Consider the following 12427-nt stretch of genomic DNA (forward strand, 5'->3'; position numbering starts at 1 on the left):
GGTTCAGTTCGAGGTCACATGTTTCTCAGTTCCTGGGTTATGGAATGAGTATGAGACCCAGAAGATGATGGCTAAAGCTAATATAAGCCCGTGGAATCCATGAATATCTCTCATGTCTTCTGCTCTCCAATCATGTCTGCAATGTCATCCTCATTTCTTCAAGGCCAGGGGCCAACAGGAGAGTGCCCTGCCAGGACAAACCATCCCAGAGATGCTTTTCCCCTTGGCACCGTGCCCTGTATTTGCTCAGCAGCCCACATCCTGCTCTGCCCTGAGCCTTGGAGCAGACTTCCCACAAATTCATTCACATTCTCTCAGATTAAAGTCAAGCCTATATTCAGGGAGCACTTGAGAGACTTAGAGGTTTACCTAGAAGGAAGTTGGAAATTGCACTGCTAATATCAGCACTTTTGCAGTTGGGAAATTGCCAGACTGTTATATGACAATCAGTCTAACCCACCTAAATTGTTCCACAGATTAGCCATCGATTGTTAGAAAAGTCCCTGACTTCCTTTATCTTTATGGCACCAATACAAATACAGTATCCCAGAGGACACGCCTCCTGTTAACTACGAACCTATAAATATCAAGGCATTTTTACTGAGATTGAGAAGAACCCAGCAAAATGGGGATCTCCACAGTCATCCTTCAAATATGTCTTTTATTGGGTCAAATTCTATCTGCAGGTATTATATCTAATTATTACATTTGTTTTTCACTGCTGTAAATCCAAATCATGGCAAAGTATATCTGTTTTTTGGTGCTATTCTTTCATCTGAAGAGGAGTTTTATATCAAGAGTGGGGGGATAGTTCTTTGGTGATCATTGTAATTGCAAAGATTTTTTTGCTTTGTTTCTGGCTGAGAAATGCAATGGTTGTAGTTAGAAAAATCCAATCACTATGTCAATTGTCTTCAGTGAGTCACTCAACTAAGGAAATGATTGATTGGTTTTAGAAAAATTCCTGAAATTAAGGAAAAATGTGTATTATTGAAACTAAAGCTTTGTTATTATTGATCAAGCCTGTGGTTTGTGTATTGATGAACATGGCCAGCAAAGATTGCCCTGTAAATGCGCTTAATGTGGCTTCTGTCTGCAGGTATGTCTGGTTTGATAATTAACATTTACCAAGCAAAATCAGATCACATAGCTGAGCACAGAAAAGATCATTAAGATTCCAAGTCTATGTTTGTCACTGCTTTATTTTTAAATCTTTATTTATTCATTTGGCTGTGTGGGGTCTTATTTGGGGGACGTGGGACCTTGGCTGTATCACGTGGGATCTTCTGTTGCAGCACATGAGCTTAGCTGCCCTAAGGCATGTGGGATCTTAGTTCCCTGACCAGGGATCAAACCTGCATCCTCTTCATGGTAAGGCACATTCTTAACCACTGGACCAGCGGGGAAGTCCCAGTCTGTGACTGCTTTAGATAAATGATTTGGAGATTAGTTTTAAGCACATTTTGGTGTTCTTAGACTGTCAAGTGACAAAATAGACATGAAAGAGCCCTGTGCAAATCACTGAGAACTTGAACTGCGATGTCGTTTTACCGAGATGCTAAGTGAACAGGATGTTTAGCTAGTCTGTTTAGCATTTCTCCCTTCCTGCCTGTCTCTCTCTCTCTCGTTCTCCTATCTTTCTCTGTCTCTGTGTCTAGGTCTGTGACAGGCAACTCACTGACAGGCAACACCTGCCTTCCCCTCTTGCCAGGAGGACCTCAGCGGGTACTGGCTCTGGACAGACTGGGGCTAGAGACTGTGTCTCTATCAGAATACTGGAGAATGGAAGGCACTGTTCTTAGCTCTGGCTTTTATCAATATGAAGTTCATCCCCAGTCTTGCACTGGCTCTGAAAAGTGACAGTGGGTTCACGTCAGCCCCTAAGGGACAGGGAATGAATTGACCTGTCCTTCTCTACAAAGGGGGCTTTCCTGATAGCTCAGATGGTAAAGAATCTGCCTGCAATGCAGAAGACCCCGGTTCAATTCCTGGGTCAGGAAGATCCTCTGGAGAAGGGATAGGCTACCCTCTCCAGTATTCTTGGGCTTCCTTGGTGGCTCAGCTGGTAAAGAATCCACCTGCAATGTGAGAGACCCAGGTTCTATCCCTGGGTTGGGAAAATCCCCTGGAGAAGGGAAAGGCTACCCACGCCAGTATTCTGGCCTGGAGAATTCCATGGACTGTATAGTCCACGGGGCCTCAAATATTCGGACACGACTGAGTGACTTTCACTTCACTATCTACAAAGGGGCTTATGGCACCCTCTACGAGTGGCTTGAGGGGGCTGTGGTTTTGCATGTTATGTGCACACGCATGCACAGACACGCATGCCTGCATTTGCATTTTAGACATGAGAATTAAACCTCTGCAAAGTGGTTGCTCTGTACCAGGTACTCTGCAAGACAGACACCTACCTTTTCTTGTCTAAATCTGCTGACAACTCCCAAGTTGGGTATCCACACTGCAGATGAGGCTCAGAGAGGTTCTGTATCTTGTCCAAGGTCAGCAGTTGTTGCAGGGCTGGGCCAGGATTTGAACCTGGAGGAGGTCCACTGAATTTGAGTGGAGGATTTGGCTGGTTAGCTCCCACGGTTTCTTGCGGAGAACTCAGCTGAGGAGATGAACGGTGGCTTTCAGCTCAGAGCTGGAGCCTATGGAGGAGCTCCGTGCTGGGGAAACCCAGTCAGCAGACACTGCCCAGTTCTAGTCTTTGCACCAACTCTTGAGAAAAAGTCAATGAGTTCAGGTTTGTGCTGGGCTAAAGGGGCCATGAAACTCCTTCTGCTCCTGGCAATGTCTTTGGTCCTGCCATTTACCAACTCTGGGGCCTTTGCAAGCCTCAGTTTACTCACTGATAAAATGGGGTAGTGTTCCAGCTTCATAAGGTTGTACAGACATGGGGCCACCCATGCGGAGTCTGGCATGTGGAGAGTGTCTGGGCTCCGTCCACTGTTACTCTTCTGGGCATAATCCTAACATGACTTCCTAAATACAAGGCAGTATGTTGGATTGGATCCTAGAAAAAGGAAAAACTGGTGAAATCCAAATAAAGCCCGGAGTTTTGTTAGTAGGAGTGTACCCTTGTTGGTTTGGTAATCGTGACAAAGGTAGCTTGGTCATATGAGATGTTATCATGAGGGAAAATTGGGTAAGAGGATATGGAAACTGTGTATTTTCTGCAGCTTTTCTGGAAAGTTATTCCGAAATAATCTTTTTTTTTTTTTTTTAACTCAACTTCCCTTGGTCTCATTTCTTCAAGGTCAAAATAAGAAAGTAATAATTGCTTACAAACTAATTCCTGGAAAAGTGTTAATGCTTGTACTTCCCCTTTTCACAGTTTTTCAGGGATTTGGGCAATAATTAACACCTTAAAAAGAAGGAGGAAATTGTGAGATGTCCGTAGGTGGCTGACATTGGGCTGGGGTAGGCACTTCTGTTATCCTTTAAATAGGTCCCACAGATGTCTAATTATTCCCTCATCAGCTCTCTTCACTGCACCTTGTCTTTACTGCGCAAGCTACCCTCTGGGAGCTAGGTCACTCAGTCCAATCTAGGTGTGGAGTGTTCCAGAATGAAGAGGAAGTCCAAGGCCATGCCCAGAGCCTGAGTCTCAACCAGACACCCAGGACCCTCCTTTCCAGCCTCGGGTCTCTCCACAGTTGGCTTGACAACCCCCACCAGGGTTTCAGTTCCAACCCGTCCCCTGCTGTTTTCTACCCCGTAATTTTATTTGTTCTGCCCCTTTCCCAGCAGGATGCCTTACAGTACAGAGCGAATCTGTCCTGGCCACCTTACACCCAGCAGGAGCTGCCTCTTGCCGTGGGGACTGCTCTCCTGCTGTTCCCTCCACCTGGAACACAGGCTTATTCTTCCCCTCGCCACCTCCTCACCTCTGGCTAAATCTAGCTGCTCTTTTTTAAATACCATGGGCATTGTCCCATCCAGGAACCCTGACCTGTACTCTCAACACACATACACACACACACACACACGCACAAGCAATGTGTCATCCTATGCTTGCCACTCTTATTCTGCCAGAGCATCTTAACTCTATGGATTTTTCTAGAGATCCTGCTATGCGGGGAGTCCCTGGAGGGCAAGGACCATGTCTGGCATACTTAGTACAACACCACGCGTCCCTTGGAGCCTAGCAGAGGCCCCCGCTGGCCGGAAGGGAGGGCAGGAGAACCCGTCCTGAGCCGTCCTCTCTGCCCTGTGCCACGTCCTGAGAAGTAGTTCTCGTCCTTATGTGCAGTTCAAAGGGAGCCAGGCGCCAGACTGGGGCTTCCCAGGTGGCTCGGTGGTAAAGAATCTGCCTACCGATGCAGGAAACATGGCTTCAATCCTTGGTCCGGAAAGATCCCCTGGAGTAGGAACTGGCTACCCTCTCCAGCGTTCTTGCCTGGGAAATCCCATGGACAGAGGAGCCCTGCAGGCTACAGTCCAACGGGGTGGCAAAAAGAGTCAGACATGGCTTAGTAACTAAACAAGACCCCATCTCAGGAGCAATCGTATAGTTGCTAAGTCATGTCTGACTCTTTGCGACCCTATGGACTGCAGCCTGCCAGGCTCCCCTGTCCCGTCGGAATCTCCAGGCAAGAAGGCTGGAGTGGGTTGCCATCTCCTCCTCCAGGGGATCATCCTGACCTAGGATTGAACCCACATCTCCTGCACTGGTGGGCAGATTCTTTATCAGTGAGCCATCAGTGAAGCCCCTAAATCTGTTTGTTTCTCTTTTGCATGTGTATTCATTTGTGTTGTTTAAAAACTGCACATAAGTGATATCATACAGTATCCTACAAGTCTCTTCTCCACTCTTGGCTGCCCTAAACCCACTGCAATGCTGTGGCATGGAGCTGGTGGGAACAGAGCATTACCAGGTAGATAATGGGATCATTCACAGGAAAGCCATGAATGTTGCTTCCCAGTGGGTAATCGTGACCACTGAACATGGAGTGCAGTTGTATGAGCTGGGCTCTTGAGAAGGGGAGGGCAGGGATGGAGGGTGGACTAGCTATTCTTTGAGTCCCGAAAGCTGGGTTGGAAGGGAAAGAGGATTACAGTGACCAGACTCCCCTTGTCCTGAAATAGGCAACCTGACACTGAATCCCAAATACCTGTCCATTGCCGGGAGGTAATAATTAGAAGACACACCCTCCCTGTGCCTCAAATTCCTCCCTAGAAATGGCCCATTTGCTGCCTGATGACTGCACTTGTGACCTCCCATGCTGTTACTGCCCCAAACTCCACCAACCCCAGTGCTGTCAGGGGCAATGCTGACCACAAACTCTCCATTACTAAAGATTATTATTTCAGAATGCTTTGCTTTCTGACAAGTTGAAACGGAATCTCATTTGCACTTGAATTATGGGAAGCGGTGGAGCTGAACTATGAGCATATTTACTCTGGGGTCAGTGCCCTCGACTTCCGGCATCAATTTCACTGTCAGCGCTGTGTGACCTTTGATAAGCTGTTTTACATCCCTAAGCCTTGGATTTCACTTCCATAAAGCAGACTGTGTAATAATCTGACACTGTAATAATCTGATAAAGGATATCCTGAGGATAAAAGGAGATACTGCGGGTAGCACAGTTAGCTCAGTGCTGGGAATGCTATAACTGCCAGGATGTAAGAGCATCTCCTCCCTTCCCTACATGTTTCCTCCTCTCCCTTCCTTCTCCTTCTCTCCTCTTCCTCCCTCTCTGCTTTATCCTTAGCTTCACTTTTTCCTTGTCTTCTTTTTCTTTCATCCTTGCTCTTTTCTTTAGCCTACGACACCACTTCCTTCTGAACCTAAAAGAATCTGCCTCCTACATTACCAGACACCGCATCTCCCGCATTCAGCCTCAAACCACAGCTTTTAATGCAGTTAGGGTGGAGAGCATAGGAACTAGAGAAAAACAAAGAGCAAAGGTAAAAGCACACCTCGTCCCATCACCTGAGATTGGCTTTATTAAAATACGTATTTCTTGCCAATTACATGTGTATGGAAGTGGCATCATTCTTTCCCCTCTCCCCTCTCCCATACTGCCAAATCTTAGTTCCCTGACCAGGAATCAAACCCATGTCCCCTGCAGTTCAGAGTCTTAACCACTTGACAGCCAGGGAAGTCCCTAAAGGATAGCATTTAACATACAGTTTTTCTATAGTTTATATTCTGAACATTTTAACATGCATTCATGATTTTGGGAAATTGAAGTTTTTTTTTTTCAGGTTTTATTCTTTTTTAAAAATTTCTGCTTTATTGAGGTATGATTGGCCAAGAAACTTACAGGATATTTAAAGAGCACCTTGTGGTGATTTGATATGCATATGCGTGGTGGAAAGATTCTCCCTCATCTAGTTGAGAACATATCCATCACCTCACATATCTATTTTTATTTTGGTGAGAACATTTAAGTTCTACTCCCTTAGCAAATTTCAGTTGTATAATAGATGCAGTTTTATCAGCTATAGTCCCCATGTTTTACATTAGATCCTAAGATCTTATTTATCATCTGGCTGAAAGTTTGTACCCTTTTGCCAACCTCTCCCTATTTCTACCACCCCTTTTCAGATTCTTTCTGTAATTATAATAAATAATACTGTGAAGATCATGCTTGTTCGTGCATCTTTGTCCACATTAAGTAAATTATAATTTCCTTTGGCTAGATTCTTAGACATGGAATTACTGAGTCAAAGAGTTGACCATTTTAAGATTTTTAAAGCATACTGGTACATTATTTTCTAGCAATCTACCAATTCTTTCTCCAATAGTAAAAAAGGAAAATGCAATCTTCTGCAACTTTGCTGAATCTGAATATTACCATTCAAAACTCTTGGCTGAATTGTTGGATAAAAATTGATGTACAGTTATTTTAATTTGCATTTTTTTGCTTTATAGTCATGGTGAAAATTTTTAAGCCATTTAAATTCCTTTACTTGAACTGTCTGTTTTTATCCTCTATTTTTTTGTGTATGTGAAAGTTAGTATCATCTTTGTTGGTTTATAGAAACTCTCTCTGTCCATTATGTTGAACAAACTCTCTCTACTTTGTCCATTATATTGATGACAAATATTTTCCCAATTTGTTATTTGCCTTTAAGTTTTGATTTCGTTCTGCACAAATATTTTTACATAATTAAATTTATTGCTATTTTTCTTTGTAATTTCCTGTTGATTTAAAATCTAGAAATTTCACAAAAATCAAATAAACATTTAATTAGTTTCCTGTTTTCATTTGTTTAATAAAATCCTGTTTTTCGGTTTTGAAAATTATTTTTCCTTCTGGTGTGAAGTAAATATCTAAATTGATTCTAAAATAATTTAAATTTTAAACTTTGCTTTAATTTTTATAGCCTTATTTTGAATATTTTGGAGCTAATCGTAAGTTTTGAATGCCGACAACATGACAAACACTATATTAATTAAGCACCTGATATATTTTTCTAACTTTGTCGTCACAATAACCTTGTGAAGTAGGTTAGCATAACTATCTTTTTACAGATGAAGAAACTAGGACTGAGTGAGAATAAATGACTTGCCCAAGTTTAGAGACCAAATAAACAGCAGAGCTAGAATTTGAACTCAAGGCACCTGTCTCCCAGGTTCATAGGTGGGCAAGACCCCCAGTCCCAAACCCACATTGTCCCTTCCCCCTCCCCATCAGTATTTTTTTCTTGTTCAAGAACTTATCAGTCATTTCTAAAAAAAAAAAAAAAAATACTTATCAGTCATTTCTAGCCTATTTATTTTTCTTGATAAACTTCAAGATTAATTTTTAAAGACCAATCCAAGAAAAACTTTTTGATGGAAATGATATCAAACCTATGAATTAGTTTAGAATGACTGATAGTCCTATATTCAGTCCTTCCATCTGGAACCCCGATTCATCTCTTCATCTGAGGAGACAGCCAAGAAGCTTTACACAGAGTTGATAGTTTTATTCTTATGGGGTTGCTTCTCAAGGGAAGTTTATTTATAGTGTTTTACTTCCTTGGAGCCCATCTTCCCCTTGCCTGGTGCACATCTGCTCAAAAGTCCTGGTTCTATTCCGGGAGATCTTCTTCTGGACTCCCAACATCCCACAATTGGAGCTCTCAGTTCTCTGTCCTCTAACCATTTGTCTCTAAGCTTCGTCCACTCGAGCCAATTTCCAGAGGCAGCACTGTTTCTGTCATCTCCACACTCCCCCTGCCTGCTGGAGTCAGGCATCCAGCTGCTGTTTTTTAGTCGCTAAGTTATGTCCAACTCTTTGCCTCCCCTTGGACGCCAGCATGCCAGGCTCCTCAGTCTTTCACCATCTCCCAGAGTTTGCTCAAATTCATGTCCACTGAATCAGGGATGCGATCTAACCATCTCAATCCTCTGTCGTCCCCTTCTCCTCCTGCCTTCAATCTTTCCCAGCATCAGGGTCTTTTCCAATAGTCAGCTCTTTATATCAGGTGACCAAAATATTGGAGCATCAGTCCTTCAAATGAATATTCAGGGCTGATCTCCTTTAGGATGGACTGGTTTGATCTCTTTGGAGCCCAAGGGATTCTCAGGAGTCTTCTCCAGCACCACAATTCAAAAGCATCAGTTCTTCAACATTCAGTCTTCTTTATGGTCCAACTCTCACATCTGTACACAACTATTGGAAAAACCACAACTTTGACTCTACGGACCTTTGTCGGCAAAGTGATGTCTCTGCTTTTTAACCTGCTGTCTAGGTTTGCCTTTCCTTCCAAGAAGCAAACGTCTTTCAATTTCATGGCTGCAGTCACCATCTGCAGTGATTTTGAAGCCCAAGAAAATAAAATCTGTCATTGCTTCCACTTTTGCCCCTTCTATTTGCCATGAAGTGATGGGACTGGATGCCTTGATCTTAGTTTTTTTAATGCTGAGTTTCAAGTCAGCTTTTTTACTCTTCTCTTTCACCCTCATCAAGAGCCCATTGTTCCTCTTCACTTTCTGCCAGGAGCGTGATTGTTGAATAAATTATTCCCTACCACTCTGTCCAAACACTTCTGCTGCAGGCCTGCGATAGTGGTTTTCAAACTTTAATGTGTATCAGAATCACCTGGAATGGATACATATTGTTGGACATCACCTCCAGGGTAAACTCTTAAGTCTGGAGGAGGCTTAAGAATTTGCTTTTTTTTTTTGACAAATTCCCAGATGCTGCTTGGTGCTGAATATTCTTGGAACTAAATTAAGAGCCATTGTTCTAAAAGAACCCTTTTCTAATGTGACTGGGTCAGGCAGCTGTTTTTTCCAAAAATATTGCTTAAAATCATAAAATATTATAGATACACATTTAAAATGTTTCCTTTTATCTTAAAACATATAAACACACTTTGATTTGCCAATTTGTTGCTATAGACTTCTCAGCAGAGGTCTTCTGCGTTCTGCAGCACCTTTCTTGCATAAACTGCTCCCATTTGGCATATCTATAACTTTTAATTTTTAGTCTCTCTAAAGTAGAGTATGAAATGAAAGACATTTGCAAAACAACCTCCTAGGTGGCTCAGTGGTAGAGAATCTTCCTGGCAACATAGGAGATGTGAGTTCGATTCCCGGCAAGGGAAGATCCCCTGGAGTAGGAAATGGCAACCCACTCCAGTATTCTTGCCTGGGAAATCCCAGGCACAGGAGCTTGGCGAGGTACAGTCCATGGGGTCGCAAAGGTACGGGACATGATTGAGTGACTGAATGAACAAATGAATGAGGGTATAAATTCACTTGCTTTAAATATCTTTCTCCTTTTTGCTACCTAACCCACTTGATGTCTTTTTAGCACCTTAATTTTATTTCCAAAGCATTCAGCCTTAATTTTTTGAAAAACATCTTTCTTTTTCTACCCATATTTGATCAATTTACTTAATATTTATTTTAGTGTCAAGTTGATTTTGATTTATGTCAAAATCAACATAAACAGGTTCAGGGCTCATATCTGTCATTCACTGATCACACAGCTTGGTTGGAATGCAAGTTGCCAAGTGTACTAGAAATTAACCCACCAGTGCTAGTGGTTAGTAGGTTTACAGAAAGGATGGAGAGTTCAGTGGATCTGGCTCGGGGGGTTAGTTACCTAAAGGACAGTTAAGACAACTTCTTGTCTACTGCTCCTGCTGGGATGCCTTCCATCTAGTGAGTGCTAAGTCACTTCAGTTATGTCTGGCTGGGATCTCCCGTGGACTGTAGCCTGCTAGGCTCCTCTGCCCATGGGGTTTCCCTGGCAAGAATACTGGAGAGTAGCCAGATACTGTAAATAAAAATATAATATATCCAGTTAAATTCAAATTTTAGATAAATTTTAAGTATACATATATTCCATGTAATATTTTGAACATATTTACATCAAAGAAGAATTCATTGTTTATCTGAAATTCAAATTTTACTGGGGATCCTGAGTTTTATCTGGCAACTCAACAACTTTCACCTTGTTTTTTCTCGACATATGCCTATGCCTTCTTCTAAGCCTTGTTGAAAGAGCCTGTCCTCTCTGGATTCCTCCTGCCCTTCTTCCAAGCCCAGGAATTGCTTCTTTTGAGATTTCCATTTCCCCTCCACTGTGTTCCTCATTGGCCAAGGTGAAGTATTACTGGTTAGCAAGTCTGGCTGCCAGGGGCTTCCCAGGTGGCTCGGTGGTAAAGAATCTGCCTACCTATGCAGGAGATGCAGAAGACACGGGTTCAATCCCTGGGTCGGGAAGATCCCCTGGAGGAGGGCATGGCAACCCACTCCAGTATTCTTGTCTGGGAAATCCCATGGACCAAGGAGCCTGGCGGGCTACAGTCCATGGGGTCGCAAAGAATTGGACACGACTGAGCGACTGAGCATGTGGACAAGGTCTGGCTACCATTGGCCTCTGAGCCCCAGAGGACTACATCTTACCTTCAGTGATGGATCCCTCCGCTCTTTGCCCCTTGTGTGGTCAGAGACAGGTCCATATTCCCTGAGCGAATCAATGAATTAATGAACAATGGGTCCAGCGACCTTCCAGAGCAAAGAGCAATGCAACTCTCTCTGCTGCTCAAATTAGCTGATGGGAGGGAGGGTGGGTCTGGCTTTAATGCTTGTTTTCAGAAGAGCTCTCATTTGGCTGTTTTTCTTTGTCATTCCAGCAACATCAACAACGAGAGACACCACAGACACTGCCTTCTGGGAGTTACTCAGCTCTGGTAAGTCTATCTGAACTCCTGGGCTGGGCGATTGTGGTGCCCAAGGCCATCCCCAAGGACTCAGGAGGCACTGCCACAGAGAATTCTGCCGGGTTTTAGATGTGGGACAGGAAGGGTTTCCTCTGATGGGGTTCACCTAGACCCTTAGCTCCTTCCTCGTGAGGTTCCATACTGACCATGAGACAGGTCCCCAGGCTCCACGCCAGTGTCTGTCCAGGCACACTCCTTTCCTAAGGTCTCTGGTCCCCAGGCTGCCCCACGGGGTGTCCAACAGGGGTTACAGACAGCAGGGCGGCAGGGGCAGTGAGGGGCGGCAGTATCTAGCTGAGCCTCTCCGGTGAGAATCACATTCCTCTTCTTCTCTAGAGCTGCTAACAAGTCTTGGGGAAACTAAGGAATACACTGGCCTCAGTTAGTGCTTCAAATGCTAACTGCTTCTGCTCCCTAAATCCTCTTTTATGGCAGTCCTGTGTGTGCATGAGCATACCTGCTTGTGCAAAAGCACAGACTATGATTTGAGCCAAATAATACAAATGGTAAATATATGTGCACTGGGAGGCAGAATTGCGAAATGGTTAAGAGCAACCGTCTGAGTATGGGTCTGGCTGTCACTTACTGGTCAGTTGATCTGGGTCACCTATTCAAGCCAGCTTCCCTATGGGGTTAAATGAGGATGAGCTGAGACGACACTTGTAAAATTCTTGAGTATGATGTAAAACTCTGGAGTATGACCCCAGGTCCCCAGGCTAGAAAATGTTCAAATCATCCGCCATGATTAAGCTTTTAAAAATGGGCCTCCTTGGGTGTGTGCAAGGAAGGAGAAGAGATGACACAAAAGCAGACTCCCTTTTAAAAAAAAAAAAACAAGTCTTTGTGGACTTTCACCCTGCAGGCATTTTGGAAGCAAGCCTAGATCTCTCATTGCACTATAAGAAGGTGAACTCAGAGTCTACTATAAGAAAAGCAATGGCTCAAAGGTGGATTTCTTGCTTAGGGTCCTTGTGCATGAAATGTGCACGTGTCTGATTTTTCTTTTTTTCATTTATAGTTTCTGAGTCAGATCCTCCCAGAACACGTGGTAAGTATTTTGAAAACAGTATCCTGTATTTGGTTTAAAGTTTATCATTCTATACAGCTATTTATATCTGAAGAATAAACACTGCCTCGCTGGACTTTAGTGAATGGTATGAGGATTGGGTAATAATATGTTTTGTGTCCTTTATGGAAATACAAAGGCAATAGAAACTTCTTTCAGCTATAGTACAAATGGACTGTGGCTATA

General features: G+C 43.4%; 1 protein-coding gene across 10 annotated transcripts in view; it reads left to right on the forward strand.

Moving 5' to 3' along the window:
- Positions 1 to 542: 542 nt before the first annotated feature.
- DMBT1 (deleted in malignant brain tumors 1) overlaps positions 543 to 12427 on the forward strand; it is a 68315-nt gene continuing 56430 nt past the window's right edge. For all 10 annotated transcript variants that reach the window (XM_061162822.1, XM_061162823.1, XM_061162831.1 and 7 more), the window contains exons 1-3: positions 543 to 686; positions 11089 to 11145; positions 12194 to 12223. In XM_061162822.1, coding sequence (XP_061018805.1) covers positions 626 to 686; positions 11089 to 11145; positions 12194 to 12223 — 148 coding nt within the window. In that variant the 5' untranslated portion in view covers positions 543 to 625. The remainder of the gene's footprint in view (positions 687 to 11088; positions 11146 to 12193; positions 12224 to 12427) is intronic.

Source organism: Dama dama, chromosome 15 (assembly GCF_033118175.1).
Source record: "Dama dama isolate Ldn47 chromosome 15, ASM3311817v1, whole genome shotgun sequence".
Taxonomy (NCBI): domain Eukaryota; kingdom Metazoa; phylum Chordata; class Mammalia; order Artiodactyla; family Cervidae; genus Dama; species Dama dama.